Source organism: Cyprinodon tularosa, unplaced genomic scaffold, assembly GCF_016077235.1.
Source record: "Cyprinodon tularosa strain WSP-4 unplaced genomic scaffold, ASM1607723v1 ctg96, whole genome shotgun sequence".
Classification (NCBI taxonomy): Eukaryota; Metazoa; Chordata; class Actinopteri; order Cyprinodontiformes; family Cyprinodontidae; genus Cyprinodon; species Cyprinodon tularosa.
The window spans coordinates 549,375-565,090 of NW_024039740.1; the positions used below are offsets into that span (position 1 = coordinate 549,375).

Below are 15,716 nucleotides of genomic sequence, written 5' to 3' on the forward strand. Positions count from 1 at the left end.
ACTAACCAATCATTTTGTTCTTTTCATTTTTGGGTTTTGGATGAAAAAAAAAAAAAAAAAAAAAAAAACTCCCTAAAAACAGGACACTGACCCTTTCATTTGTCCAAGTTAAATTACTAGATTTTAAATCCTGCCAGCCCATTCTTTCATATGAGCATTTTTATAAAGGCTGTAACAATAAAAAAAAAAATCAATTTCAATTTCTAGTAGACTGTATATAAAGTTATTTTCCAAAACAATTGTGAACAAAACCTTAATTATTTATTTAGTGCAAAGCTGGATGATAAATTATATTTCTAAGAGACTTAATGCTGTAATACCAATAAACATGGTTTAACAAAGCACTAAATCAAGGTTGCCTTAATGCAATTAGTCACAACTATTTTCAGATTTTTTTTTGCATAAACGTTTAAAAACCATCAACCATAATCGTTCAACTTTATTAATATGCACTACTTTGTGGTTGAGTATGTAAAAAAATGTATTGAAAGACCTAAGTCTGTTGCTGTAATGTGAGAGAATGTAATGAGGTTCAAGGTGTTTAATTACTTTTGCAAGTCCATGTCCAGTTGTTGAAGAGAAAAAAATAATTAGATCTAAACACATTCAGCTTTCAAAACACACAGCTAAGCTTTTTTTACCTGTGGGCTTTTAAATCTAACTGATTTTAGACACTTTATTAAAAAATTGGCCAAAAGCAGGATTCAAACATCAAGCTTTGAAAATGTCACTAGTTTGTGTTTTCTTGTGCACGAGGCAGACAAACACTTTACAGGATAAATAATTTTCAGTCTGAACATAGACTGTGATATGTTCTTTTTTTTATTTGTCAACACTCTGTCCCTTTTTAAATCATAGTTAATGAGAAGTGTTTCAAAAAGAAAATCATTCTTCACCTTTTAATAAACAGAAGGAATTGGGGAAATTTTTGTTTGCTATGGCACACCAGAACATGAATAAGGATGAGCCAGGGCTTTGTTTTTTTGACTGTGGATCACTTAGTGAGCAAGAGAGAAAATTGTTCTTTTATATATATATATATATATATATATATATATATATATATATATATATATATATATATATATATATATAACTGTGAGTAACATGTGTTTGCTCTTTTGTGCATGTTTGTGCATACAGTTTGTTTGTTTGTGCAACAATAGTTCACAGATGGATTAATTAAATTCAAACCGAAGTGTTCACTCTTGAAAAGAGTCTGTTATAGCAACAATTCAATGGGGAATGTGTTGCCCAAATGGAAAGACCTGGCTCTCATTGAAATTCAAATAGCTTTGCAACATATTTAATGCCCAATTTCATCTCCAGGAAATTTGTTGCAATATGAGATGTAATAAATGAGATGCAAGGAGAAATGGGACAAAGTAGCAGCTCGGTGTTCACTCGGCTACACGTTATAGATCCCAATAAATGAGTGGAGCTGTGTTTACGCCTTGCAATGTATAATCAACACTGGCATGTCAAGCGTTGTGCTAGGAGATTGTATTATAAACAATATGCTTTCAGCAACTTTCTAAGGCTGCAATATACATAAAAAGTCCCACCATGCCACACATGTTTTCATAATGCATAGCAGGTTTAGGGTTATGTAAGAATTAATATCTTGTTTCCAAACGTAAATAAATAAAGTGTCAAATCCTGTGATTTGTTATGGTTACCCATCACAGTTGATATATATCCATGTTCTGGATAGAAAGTGGATCTGTACACAGATGTACTATTTTTTAAAGGCTACTTAATAAATGTTTACTCTTAGAGTTGTACACAAAATACCCCATTATGAGATTGTGTAAAAACATTCTTAATATTCTTGCAAATTTACTTATTATTAAGCTGAGATGCATATTTCTTCCATTCATCATCCTTGAGATGTTGCAGCAAAAATCCAGATCACCTGTGGTTCTGCATGTTAGAACGGAAATACTGAGCATGGGTCATAGGAATAGCCAGTAGACCTCTGTGCCAAGACAGTGTTTAGTGACCATTCCGGGCATAACTGAAAAAAAAAAAAAATAATAATTCTGCTTCAAAGGCCCTAATGAGTACAGTTTATTTGATTTGAATTGAACATTTCTTAAGAGATCTGAAAATATATAAGCACAAACATATCCCATTTATTTAATGGCGTAACGACACAACAATAGGCCCATAAGCAACATTATCTGGGTGGGCCCCATGTGAAGTACAACATCCCCATCCCCTACCCGCCCCCCCATCGCTAACACATGGTAGAGTTTTGGTTTTAATCTACACTCTGGATTACCCATAATTCCAAGTCGTATTGTAAAAAATTAAATACTCAAATACATCGTTCTTTTAAGATCTTTATTGCGGTTTGAAACATATTTATTTTACCAACCGTCTAATAAACTATACACAGTTATTAACACAGGAATTAAAAGTACCACTGTCTGCTTTGCTATTGGTGTCGTGTTTAAACAGCTCACCATCATGTTGAAATCTGCCATGTGTTGCGGTATAAATACTGTCCGGTCAGTCAACCCAGTAACAGCTGGGTTTAAGAGTAATTTTTCGCAAACTTACATCTGCATAGAGAGGTCCTAGTCCACAATTGCGTAGGGGGGCCAACCGGGTGTCAGTGACGGGGCCCCTAAGCAACCGCAGTCTCTGCTTACCAATGGTTACGCCATTGCATTTATTCATAAGAAGATGCACTACAAAGAAGAAAGGGTCAAACTCCCTAAAGAAAGGTTCACTGAACTTGTGTGTATCACATTAAAAAATAATTGGTTCTGGAATTGCTGTCAAAGGTGAATCAATAATGTAAAAAGCATAGGCTATAATTTCTTGAGAAATTGTAACTTTTCAATTTTTCTATTTCAACAAATGTGTAACAATCTTAAAACATTTTTTTTTCCTTATTGATATTGATAGTTTTTATAAGATTTAAAATGAAACTGTAACCAAACAAAATGTGAAAAAATGCAATGCTGTGTATACTTTCAAGATCCATGAAATGCTGCAATAATATTTGATTAGTGCAGTTATTTACATTTTACCTCTCAGAAAACATGAACAGTGTGTATTTTGTGTGGATTTGTTTAGCTTAGGCTATTTAGATGGTACTTTGAAACTAGATATCCATCTATCCATTTTCTGTCAGATCCAATCCGATACCGATACTTTTGCTGATTATATCAGCTGATATCCTATATTGATACTTTTTAACTATTAAGTAAATGAAACATACATCTTACAATGTGAGTGAAGGCTTTAGTCTTGAAATAGAACATTGCAAAAAAGGTAACAAATGAACACAGATATAAATGTACTTTATAAATATTTAGTAACAAACAAGCAGCCAAATGAAAAGAATAGTTTTATGTAAATTGCACTGGATTTGATCTCTCATATCCAATATTAAATCACCGATATCTGATTTGGCTAATTAGTCGATATCAAACCCGAAATCCAATCCAGGTACAGTATCCGATCGGTGCATATCTATCTAAAATTGCCCTTAGGTAGAAGAGTTTGCATGAATGGTTGTTTTTCCCGACAATGGTCTGGGAAAACGTTTATTTTATTTTTTCTTTTTGCCTAAATGCTGATTTTTGAGAACTGGTAAAACAGATTTAACTTGGATATATTTATTTCTACCATATAAAACTATACTTATAAAATTGATCACATTTCTTTTTGGATCATTTATTATAAAAATGTATGATGTGCTATGCCATCGTGGGTTAAATCTCTATCCTGTTGTTTTAATCTCCTGCACCACTGGCAGAACTAATATTGCAATTATTTGATCATTTAATACACCTACAGAATTATTTGGATCTGTTTAAAAAAAGTAATACATCTACATTGTTAGCAACAGTCAAAAACTGATTTTCTTTTCTTAAAAAAATAGGTTATCCATGTTAATCCTTTTAATACATTTAAATATGTTTGCTTTATGTATATGGGTAATGTTTGGCAACCTGAACCAAAACGTTAATATTTCTGGGAGTTTTTCATGAATTGTGTCCCTGACGTGTCTGCTGCCGACTTGCTATTTCCTGTTCAGCCTAGCTCCCTTTCAGCTGTCATTTTGATTATTTACTCTCATCTAACCATGACAGGTTGCCATGGTTCCAATGGCCCTGCCATAGATAGAAAATAATGTCCTGGCCAGGCTTTTGTCTTTACAATAATAAATTAATTTTGTTTCTTATGTCAATTCATTTCTGATTCTTCTTCTGATTCAATTCTTTTATTTTGTGATTCTCAAGGGCAAAAAGGGACATATAGTTTAAAAATCTTGCCTTTTTCCCCAACATAATCGTTTGCTGTTATCAGAACACCTGCAGCTTTCTTAAAACCCTCTTAAAGAAGTTATGTGGTCATGAGTCCATTTGACAAAATAAAAAAAAAATGAATTCCTTACATGATACAGGACCAGAATGTAAATCCATATCCTAAATTTCTATTTTTTGCTTTGTTTTAGGCTTGTGGCCATGAGTTATGATAACTGTGGAGATTGGCTGGTTAAAATAACTTTTATACTTTCCCATTTGAGTGATTTGTCACTGTCATTTTATGGATAAGAATCAGAAGTCATAATTTTAAGAAACTGGGAAATATAGCTGTTAACCATTAAAGCTGGCAGGGAAAAAAGAGAATAACAGAAACAAAGACGAAATAGCAAATTTTAGACACACCGAAACCCTTATTTTTCTGCTGAAGGCAGAATTTTAAATCCATGTCATCAGCTAGAATATACACGAATGTTGGAAATCTGGCTTTGAAAGTTAGTGGACCTTGTATAATTATGTTCATATTCAGTATAGCTAAAAGCCTCCAATGTAAAACACCATTCAAGCAAATATGTAGGTAGGTACTAAAAACCGCGTATGTTAAGTGCTTCTGCTACTGGCATAATTTTAAGCAAATCCAAGCCATTTTATTTTTTAGAAATGTGCTTTTTTCTTTACCATTTTTGTGTGATAAAAAGATAAGTTAGCATTCAACAAAAAAAAAAAAACAATGTCATTAAAAATGCTTATCTTAGCTTTTTTTCTGGTCAATAATAATCCTAACGATTCAAGAGTAATTGGGCTACTATGCAATAATGATTGAACAGTAAGATATTTGTTGATATTATTTTCAGCCATTACCGGTAGTTTGAATCCTGTCCTGAACAATTACAGAATCCCACAGGTTTTAACACTTAATGCTGCACAACAGAGGCAAATGTAGCGTAATCCCCAGACCTGTGTTCCTACTGCTGATCTAGATGGAATGGGGCATGAATACAGTCAGGAAGGCGGACCAGGGGAGGTGTGATGGAAGCGCATGGGGGGTTGAAAGGCAGGGAAAAATTGGTAACAAAGAATGAAACACATAGAATAAACAAAGTTAAATACTAGATTCACAAGCAGACTCACATTATTGAAGACAGTTGTCTTTTAGAGCAAAATCAACATATTTTTAAAGAAATGTTAAACTGCAATTTAACCTCAGAATACAGTGAAGTACAGCGAGTATTCTTCAGTTTTTTTTTTTTTGTTTTTTTTTACTTAGAACTTCCTGCTCATCTTGATTATGTGTGATTTGAAAGCCTGGCCTTGTCAGTTGTCTAGGTGACTTTATTACGAAGTCACTAATTTCATCTGAAATTCTCATATCTGCCTTTGCTGTTTGGAGGCTTTCAGCAGCCAAAGAATAGAGCTTGGTATACAGAAGGAAGCATTTGGCCCGAGTCATGGCCATGGAAAATTCAATAAGTGCAGAGAACATTTTTCTCTGTGCATCAAGTTTTTTTTTTTTTTTTTAATAAACTCCAAGAGAGCCTTTTGCTATTAGTTGACCTTTATTCATATCCATGTGCGTGCAGGTAGTTACAGTAGGTATGGGGGCCATTTAGTCTTCATGAAAAGGTGGACATTTCAGAAATGTGCTCACACTTACAATGTCAAGTGAATATTTTTGATTGTATATGTGTGTTTTTTGTATTTAAGCACCTGTGCAGTGGGATTGTGGGTAAAATAATTAGGTTTTGTACTCTGCTGTGCTGTTAAACAGTGCCTTAGCATTTCATTCATGCTTTAATCTGCCACATTATTATAACGGAGCTCTAAAAAAGTATGAAAACCCTTTGGACTTTTTCATATTTTGTCATGCATAACACACCTTATGGTCATTGATTAAGGTTATTTATCTGACTTCATAACTGTACTGAGAAAATAGAAAAAAAAAATAATTTGGATATGCAAGATCTGACTCCTGTGTCCCAAATTAATACAGAACATGAATATGTGTGTGATTTAACCCCAGTTTTGTAAAGGTTTTATAGATTAATGAACTTGAGACATGATTGTTAACCTGAATTTAGGAGTAAGGAGAACATTAATCAAAGAAGCCGCTAATAGGCCCATGGTAACTCTGAAGGAGCTACACCCTCTCAATAGACTGGCTAAAGGTGTTGACAGGTCTTTAACCATTTATTCTATAAATTTTACCCTCATGGAAAATTCATAAGATGAAACCCATTGTTGAAAAACGGCTATAAAGAGTCTGTGTGCACTTCTCTGAAAACTATGCTACATGGGAAACGTGAAGGGGATGCTCTAAATCTCAACTGGTTGGTTAACCTATAAATCCTCTGGTATGGCATAAATCTAGCATTTTATGTTACCTGGAACAAACAGTCTTCATAACATGATACTGTAATGGCAGTTGCCAATTTTTGGGATTATTTTTTTATTAAAAAAGGGGCAGGCAAGCTGGTCAGAGTACGTGGTAAGATGGATGGAGCTATACACAGAAAAATTCCTGAGAAAATGCGTACAGTAGGAAACCACTCACTTGACGATTTACTAAATGCCACATTTAGCAGGTTGCATGCTCATTTGTCCTCAGGGAGCAACCCCACACTAGGATATTAGGTTAAGACAGTCCAACATGTTGCATATTCCTAGGGTGACCATATTTGGATTTCCAAAAAAGCAGAAAGTTTGCCCAGCCTCGAGACAGATTCAGACAGGCTTCTCAAAGGTTAATGAGCACGCTTTATCATACCAAAATGGTAGAAAAATTAATTTTTAGTAAAACAAAATATGTGACAACCAGTAACAAAATTATAGCTCCCTTTTAAAATACATATATAAAATCTAATAATGTTCTAAATATGACCTCTTCTGTATTAGAAAATATAGCTTAAACTAATTTCCCCAGGTCTAACAAAGTACTCATTCAACTTTGCAGAACAGCCTCCCACTTGATTCGACCAGGACAGTACCTGCTAATTTTTCTAATTTATGTTTCAGCATTTTGTGTTCCATGCTTTAATGTCTCTCTAGACCCTTCCACAAGACAGTCCCTCGAGAATTATATCGGGCAGCAAAGTACCGTAGTATTCTGTGCAAAGCCCCTGTCGATTTAAGCATATGATTATAATCCCATGAAAAACTGTGAAAATAGGAAAATTTCATGAATATATAATCCCCCTCTGGACGCCCCAGACAGGACGTAAAAAGTGGACATGTCCGGGGAAAAGAGGACGTTTGGTCACCCTAAATATGCCTGATATGAGATTGGAGGACTACTGAAATTCTCCCAAGCAAACCATCTATCCATCCATCCATTTTCTTACACGCTTGTCCCAAGTGGGGTCGCGAGGGGTGCTGGTCCCTATCTCCAGCAGTCAATGGGCGAGAGGCAAGGTACAACCTTGACAGGTCGCCAGTCCATCGCAGCCAAGCAAACCAATTCCCTTTTAATAGTTTTATGTTTTTATGTTTTTGACAGCGGACTAGAGCAGGTTGATGACAGAGTGATAACTGGCTTTAGATAGGCTAGAGGTAGGTAGAACAGACTGATTACAGACAGGGAAAGTCCAGGAAATAACCAGTCAGAGGCCAATGCGAATCCAGTGGCAGGGTGAGGAAAAAAGCAAAAGCTGCAAATGATGCAATTAACCCAATGCCGAAAAGGAGGAGACAATCTGGCAAAGACTAACAGAGAGGGGCAGGTATTAATAAGCATGATCACAGTTGAGAGGAATGGGTGTAATTAGGAGCGAGGCAGAGTGGAACAGAGCAGAGAGAGGCATCCAGCCAGTATGCCCAAAAAACATTTAATCAAGCAGGCTACATGACAACATCCGGCAACAGTGATGATGCTGTTTGCTTCCTGGTACTCTCTGAGGAATCATTGAATTTATACTGAGATTAGATCACATACATGTAAATATTTATAACTTTGGAGGCTTCTGAATGACAGAGGTTGCACTGGATTGTATTCAGAATACATCAAAGGAATATAAATAAAAATGCCACATCAATCTTCTCAGAATTGTATTTTTGAATAACATTATCCCATTTCCTTTAACAAACCATTTTATTTTTGGTTGTTCACTCACATAAAATCTAAATAAAACATAGCAAACTTTCTGGTAAATTGTGCAAATAAAGTTTAAGGGGTCCGAATTTTATTGTACAGCAATAAAAAATCTGTCACTAAGCTAATTATCATTAGTGCCCTAATGTATTAAGCAATACAATCATTATTATTTTTTATGTGTAAATAAAATCTTGCGCATTCCTTTTATATTGTAGGCCCCTGCAGAGTGAGAAGTAGAACACAGGTGTGTAAATGGTTCTTCGATTGCATGTCATTGTTCAGCCTCCATGGCGAATAAATAGAAAGAAACTCCCTCTAGAAAGCACAGGACATGTATTATTTCACAAAAGGGTAATTTACTAAATTCAACTGTCAGCAGGATTCTTTTTTTATTACATGAAAATTACAGTTCTGAAAAACACATTTTTATGTGTATATATGCTGCCCTAGGCCCTTTTTATTCTCACTCACTACTCTGTAAATACAGTCAGTGGGTATTTTATTTTCGTGCCTCTAAATGTCAAGGTTTTAGCAGCAATATTTTACCTCATTTAAGCAACCAGTTGTACTTAGTTGTACTGATCTGGGTGAAAGAGAAATCGTACACCTTTTTCTTTGGCTCTAAAAACAAAATTATCTTCTGGTATTGTGGTTTTAAAGCATTACAGTGGATACCCATGTTACATATCTCATCTTCCTTCTCATCTCAGATCAACTAAAACCCATCCAGGACCCGTTGTTCATCTGAGTGACAGCCCGAAGGATGAAGGCAAGGTGAGTAGGTGGATAACAGAGGAGCTCAGCAACATCTCTTGGCTTCTTTAGCTCAGATTTAAGGAGCCTTCCTATTGTCACTACTGCACTCGCTGCAAAACATCTGGCAGCTACAAATCCCAAGGATACAAGCTGTATTTCGACTTTTGTGTTTTACCTTTTCTGTTTTCTCTTGCCTTTTGAAATATGCTCACAAAAGAACAAAGTAGCTCTACCCATTCTAAGAAATATTATTATTAACTAGTATTAGTCATTCTCTCCCTTTCTCTCTGTATATATATATATATATATATATATATATATATATATATATATATATATATATATATATATATATATATATATAGTTTTTCCTTTTTTTTCTTTACTTTATTTCTGTTAATGCAGTTTGACCCAGTGCACCAGATGGTTAGTTACTGAGAGCCATCTGGAAAGGTTTTTTCTGTGAACTGCTCAAAAGAGAGCTGGTACTTCCAAGAAAACTCTGGGCAGGTGATTGAATTTAGCTAGAAAACATGTTTCCTACCAAGAAAATCATCGTTGCTTTTCCAGCCCTTGTTTAAATCAAGAAATATCTTAATTATTTATCTGAGAATCAAAGCTGTTTGGGACAGACACCTTAAATTGAATTTAACTCAAATGAATTTTTAGAGAGATAAATTTGAGGTGTTAATCACATTTGAAATATAATATTTGTGATGCTGTGATAAGTTTATGCAATACAATATCTGGCTGTTTTTAATTGTGAATAATAATAAGTTTCAGCTTTATATTCATTCATAATTATTCAAAGGATAATGAATGCTGCATTTTAGTTGATAGTTTTATTCACCCTAGATAACAGTGATATCATTAATTTGGTCACATATATATATAAATATATAGAATTTTTTTTTTTTTATTAAGTTGGCCTTTATTTACTTATGGGCCAATGAAAAAATTCTTACCATGAGTTGAAATGAGTATTATGGAAAATACTAACTAGCAAAATAGATATACTTTTATTGATAACACAGACAATAAAAAGTCATTTTTTCAGTGTTTTTTTTTTCTATGCAACACCAAATAGCAATGTCAAGTAAGGTTACTATTCTTAGAGCACTGGTCTATAGCTTATATGATATTTGTATAAAGAATTAGCCTTATATGTTGATTTTTTTAAAGTCGTTTTCATCTCTTCATGGCTCCCTATTCTTTTCTACTTTCTGGACTGCACAAGGCAGTATTCGCCCACATGAACAATTGGTATGCTAAAAGAATACTTCACTTGCCTCATTTTTCCACTGCAGTGTACTTCTACAAAAAAAGATAAATATGTAAATTTTGAAATTACCCTCCGTTACTATGGACACTCATTTTAAGACACTCATTTATTCCAATACTTCTGGCTGAGGTAGAATAACATTCTGCTAATTGTTCTTAAACGATGAAACCTATTTTTTGAATAACTGGACTAGTTCATAAATCAGCCAATTATTATTCTAAATGGGCAGATTCACCATTATTACTCACTCACTTGCATTCCCTTACTCTCATTATGTTTATGCACTACACATATGAACTAAATCACATGTATAGTATTAGTATAATTTTAGAAAAACCAGCTCTTGCATTGTTTTAGTGGCATATTATTGAGTCTACTATAAATAATGATGATATGCAGATGTTTAAATTTTTCTGTTAATGCTATGTGAACAAGGTGCAGTAGGGCTAGAATAGAATAGAATAGAATAGAATAGAATAGAATAGAATAGAATAAAAACAGCAGGAGGTGGAAAAAATGCACAGTTATATTGAATACTTATTTATATGAAAAAGAAATGGCTTTTTAAAGTTACAGTAAGCTGAACAGCAGAAGAGGAAAGCAAGTCTCGGAAAGGGAAAAATGCTGTGCAGCTATTAATCTTTTTTTAAATCCATGCTTACACAGATCTGTCAGATTTTAGAATCCAGACAGAGGCAGTTTGGTGAGGAAAACAGACCACTCCCTGTCATACACACCTGAATACCCATGAACACAGTCACACATTGTAGCAGTAATTTTGTTCTTTATAGTGAAATGCTAGGTGTTTCCAGAAGCCCATCTTATGAGTCATTAGTCAGGGTGTATGCTCTGGTAATCTATTGGAAGTCAGCATCTTAACACACATGTCTCTAGATGGTAGGCTTTTTTTAATTATTATTATTTATTTTTTTCGTATTCAATGGGAATTTTGAAGAAGGATGTAATGTATGTTTTTTTGAAGGATGTAATAATACAGATACAGTATACAAGTTTTTATAAATGGTTGTGATTTAATCAGAACCATCATTATAAGGGGCTGTTTAATATCTCAATGCAAGTCACACGATGAAACCCCTGTACAAGTAAATACAACTGAAAACTCTAGAAGCTTGCATTCAGCCAGCTGACTCGCACCTTATTAAAGCACCTTAAACTATAGAAATATTAAGATGGAAAATTGGGAATGTTTTGAAACTAATCTTTAAAAGAAAAGCTTGGGATGCTCCTATACTCCTATACCTCTAAACACACATATGTATTCTTGCTTATAGATAGAGTTAAATTAAAAATAGAAAATGAATACAAAAAAATTGCTTAGTGGAGAGCAAATTCCTTTCTTGCATACTCATTTGATTCTAATGCTTTTTCTATAATGGGTTTTCAGCTAATTAAATCTCGGGTTAAGCAGGGAAAAAAATGTTATTGCAAAGTTCTTGCTGTGGTGTTCTCCTTATAGTTTGTCTGTGGTGGGTTTGAGTTTCTGTTTTGCTTTTTAAATGTTCTTATTGTGTTTTAAGTCCCACTTACACCTACTGTAAACATAGGGTTTTTCCTGTGCATTTTGTTTACATAGCTTTGCTCTATTTGCTTTCACTAACACGTTTTACTTGTTAGTCAATTGTTCCACAGCTGTCATCTGTTTGTCCTGGCAATGGTTGAGTATTCACAGCATGGCAGGGTTGTTTGCAAGATCATTTACAAAACGTTTTAAGACTTGTGTGGTTTTAATCATACTTCCTTTTCTTAAATTCACCTAGCCATGACTTATTATTTAATTAATTCTTGGTTTGCTCTTGGAAATCTGCACTGGGTTTGTATATTTGACTCTTTTCTAAAATACAGACTTTTGCCAGACATCTATGAGCTCTGTCTGCAGGCTACTTAGACTGCCCCCCTGTCTGTTGTGCCATGTTTTTTTTATTTTCAGGCAGTCCAAGCTTTATCAAGCAGTCTGACTCAAACCTCAATGTCAAAGCCATATAAAGCAGCTGCTCATCTTAATGGAATAGGTCTCCCATCAAATATTACACACTGTTATTTTGAGAACATACTGTGCAGTATTGATCTTCTATCTGCATATTAGCAGTATTTTTTGTTGTTTTTTTCCTCTTCAGTGATGTTTTAATTAAAAACTTTAGGGTTGATGGGTTTTCTAAAGGGAAGCTTTTATTCTCAGCTTCACATACCCATTTCAATGTTTGAAATGTACCACAGGTTCTCTGCTCAGCAGGAAATCCATTTCCTCAGACTGGCTGTGCTCCTCCCAGCTCCACTGATCTCTCTCTCTCTTGTCATCTATGATCGGATTGCATCAATCAGCCCTTATCTTTTCCTGTTTTGTATAACCTCTGTAGGGTTTTGTTCCTGTCAGTACATATGAATATATTTGGGAGGTTTATAAAAAGAAAGTAAAAAAAAAGGAATCAGAAACGCAGAAAGTTAGCGCCAAAAAACACTATGTTTTTCAATATTTTTTCTTAATAATATTCTAGCTGGATGAAGCAAAAATTATTCATTATGCGTGGCTGGAATGATTAAAGTGATTAACACTAAAAGTAATAAACATAGCCTAGAATAATGGATGCCGCAGTGTGTGTTGTTAAACTTCTCAGCAATAGGATCTTACAATCTCATGACCCCATCATTAACAAAGAAGGAAGTTAAGATGAGGCAGCAAAATTATTAAGAAATGCTATTTGAAAAAGCAATTAGTGACTGCTGTCAGGTAAAATATCGAAATCATACAAAAAATGTGAAAAAATATATTAAGTGCAGAATGAACATTTAGATGTCAGAGGATTTGAAAACTCAACGTATCTGATTTAGCACCATATATGGAAATTTATTAAATTCAATTTTTTTGGGCAGTTGAAAAGATCAGAACAACATGAATTCATGGTTGTTAGTGTTATGTTTTTTTGTTTTTTCTTTTAACTACTTTGTCAAAAGAATCAGGAAAATTTGTGATGCTTATGTAGAACATGTGAAAAATAAGTAGATGACGGTTAAACCCTTTACTGTAGTCAATCTACAGTTAGTAGTGTGGACATTTTTTCCTGGGAATGTAGGTAAGAAATACCCAAGTGACTTCTTGAGTAACTGAGCATGAGCTAGTCCACCCTACAAGCTCTTCCACTATCACATGTATAAAACTCCCAAATACACAGGCGTATTTTTTTTCTTTTATCTGAGGTCTTTTTCTTCTTATAAACTTGTAAGACAGGTAGCTTCTCAGCCATTTTCATATATAGTGAGAGTGGGGGAGCCACACTGATTGACAGAAATGAAAGCTCAACGGATACATAAATGCTGGAAGTTGCAAACATTGGCAAATGGGACAATCAATACTGTAGATAAGACAATCCCCATGAACCCGAAAAAAAAACCTTCTTCTATACCTTTAAAACAAAAATCATGTAGTCTGTTTCTTTTGTTACTCCTCAGCTAAATATGTCTAGAATTGAAAACATTGTAGGGCTTGATTAGTTAGAAAAGATTGAACAACTTCACTTTGAAAAATCGATTCATGGGTCAAATTTCTGTAATGAATTTGATTTCCATTTAGGATAATAAGTTGCTTCACAGCTGCTGCTTGGGTGTGACATAAATTATTTATCAGATATTTTGTATGTTCTATAAATAATTATAGGTTTTCTATTTAAAAAAAATCTGATAAAATATGCCCTTAAACATTTTATGACTTTGTTTTCCCTTTCTTTTCATCCCTCTCTTCAGTTACTTATAGGGTTTGAAGGTGGAACCATTGTGCAGTGGGACCTCCGGGCCAAGAAGGCTGACTTCAGAATTTACTATGATGAGGTACTTGCTATAACATACAGTAGTAACAGAAACTGTGGTCACATGAAAGTTGATTTCTCAAGAGACAGTTTTTACAGTGTTGACAAGGTTATGATGCAGTTACCATCTTATTACTGTTTTTTTTAAAGAGTTAGTTGGTGGGCCCACATTTTAGCAAGGCTAGAATGTTACTTGAAGAATAATATTATACCAATGATTTAAAGGTCAACAGATGTGGTGTGAAGAGTCTGCTATATTTTCTACTAAACAATTTAAAACCAGTTACTACTTAAAGAAGCTAGTTTCTTTTTTCATTTTGTTTTAGAATGAATTTTCTAGATGAGATATTTGTAAGTTGATAGGATATAAATACTGTATGCAAATTATTTGTGCTCCTCTAAATAATCCTTAATTTTTTTCCTGTTCATTTTTTTCAAACTTGTCACATTAGTTATTTGTACATAATAACAATTTCACCATAAGATGATAATGTAATCAGACTTAAAAACAAAGGATAATTGTACAGATGTTCATATACAATTTATATGGAAAGAAATTATTAGAATAGAATGACTGATGGGAATCAAAATGTGTCCTGTAAACATGATAATAATTCTCTGACGAACAAATAACCACTTGAAGCTGATTAATATCACATTCATGTGGGGGTGAATATGTGCGCCAGGGTCAGCTTGCTTCATTCAGAGTAACTTGATCCTGACAAGCATTTACATGCAAGCTAATCAAATTGCCAATCAGCCTAAACCAATCATTTGAGTTGATTTAAGATTTTATTCTTATCCTGCCAAATCCAATCAAAATATTTTCACCTGCATGTTTACATTAGAGACTTTACTTATGTCTATCTAAAGGTAGTCGTTGTGCACTTACGCAGCACTTCTGATATCACTTCTGATATCACTTCTGATATCACTCGTGCGTCATTTTTGAAATTGCATTAAAGTCTCACACCACCTCAATCTATAAGAATGTGTGAAAAGCAAATGTTAAAATGTTATAAAAGTTAAATCTTTATCTTTGTCTTATTACCACAGGCTATCCATTCAGTCAGTTGGCACCATGAAGGGAAACAGTTTATGTGCAGTCACTCTGATGGGAGCCTAACACTATGGAACCTTAGAAACACCACCAAGCCATTCCAAGTCACCTTTCCTCATGGTGAGATACACTTACTTAAACTTCAGAGCACCATGCAACTTGGCTGGTTTCCATGTACTTGGATTGCAACAATTTTACAGTTTTATGGGAGTTTGTTTCAGATTAGTGGAGCATCACTTCTAAAAGTTACTTTCTCATGTTTGGTTATGGTTTTCGGTATACATACGTCAGAAGACCCGAGATGTCTGTTTAATTGAAACAGTCTGTTGATTTATTTTGGAGCTAAGCCATTCAATGATTTATAACAAATTATTATAAACTATTTCATAGTTTATTCTCTTGATATACTGGGAACCAGTTTAACAACTTA

The 15,716-nt window shown here is 34.1% G+C and overlaps 1 protein-coding gene across 12 annotated transcripts in view; it reads left to right on the top strand.

Moving 5' to 3' along the window:
* Positions 1-15,716, top strand: part of stxbp5l (syntaxin binding protein 5-like) — a 168,486-nt gene that overhangs the window by 85,819 nt on the left and 66,951 nt on the right. For all 12 annotated transcript variants that reach the window (XM_038275456.1, XM_038275457.1, XM_038275459.1 and 9 more), the window contains exons 6-8: positions 9,081-9,144; positions 14,165-14,248; positions 15,283-15,406. In XM_038275456.1, the coding sequence (XP_038131384.1) occupies positions 9,081-9,144; positions 14,165-14,248; positions 15,283-15,406 (272 nt within the window). The remainder of the gene's footprint in view (positions 1-9,080; positions 9,145-14,164; positions 14,249-15,282; positions 15,407-15,716) is intronic.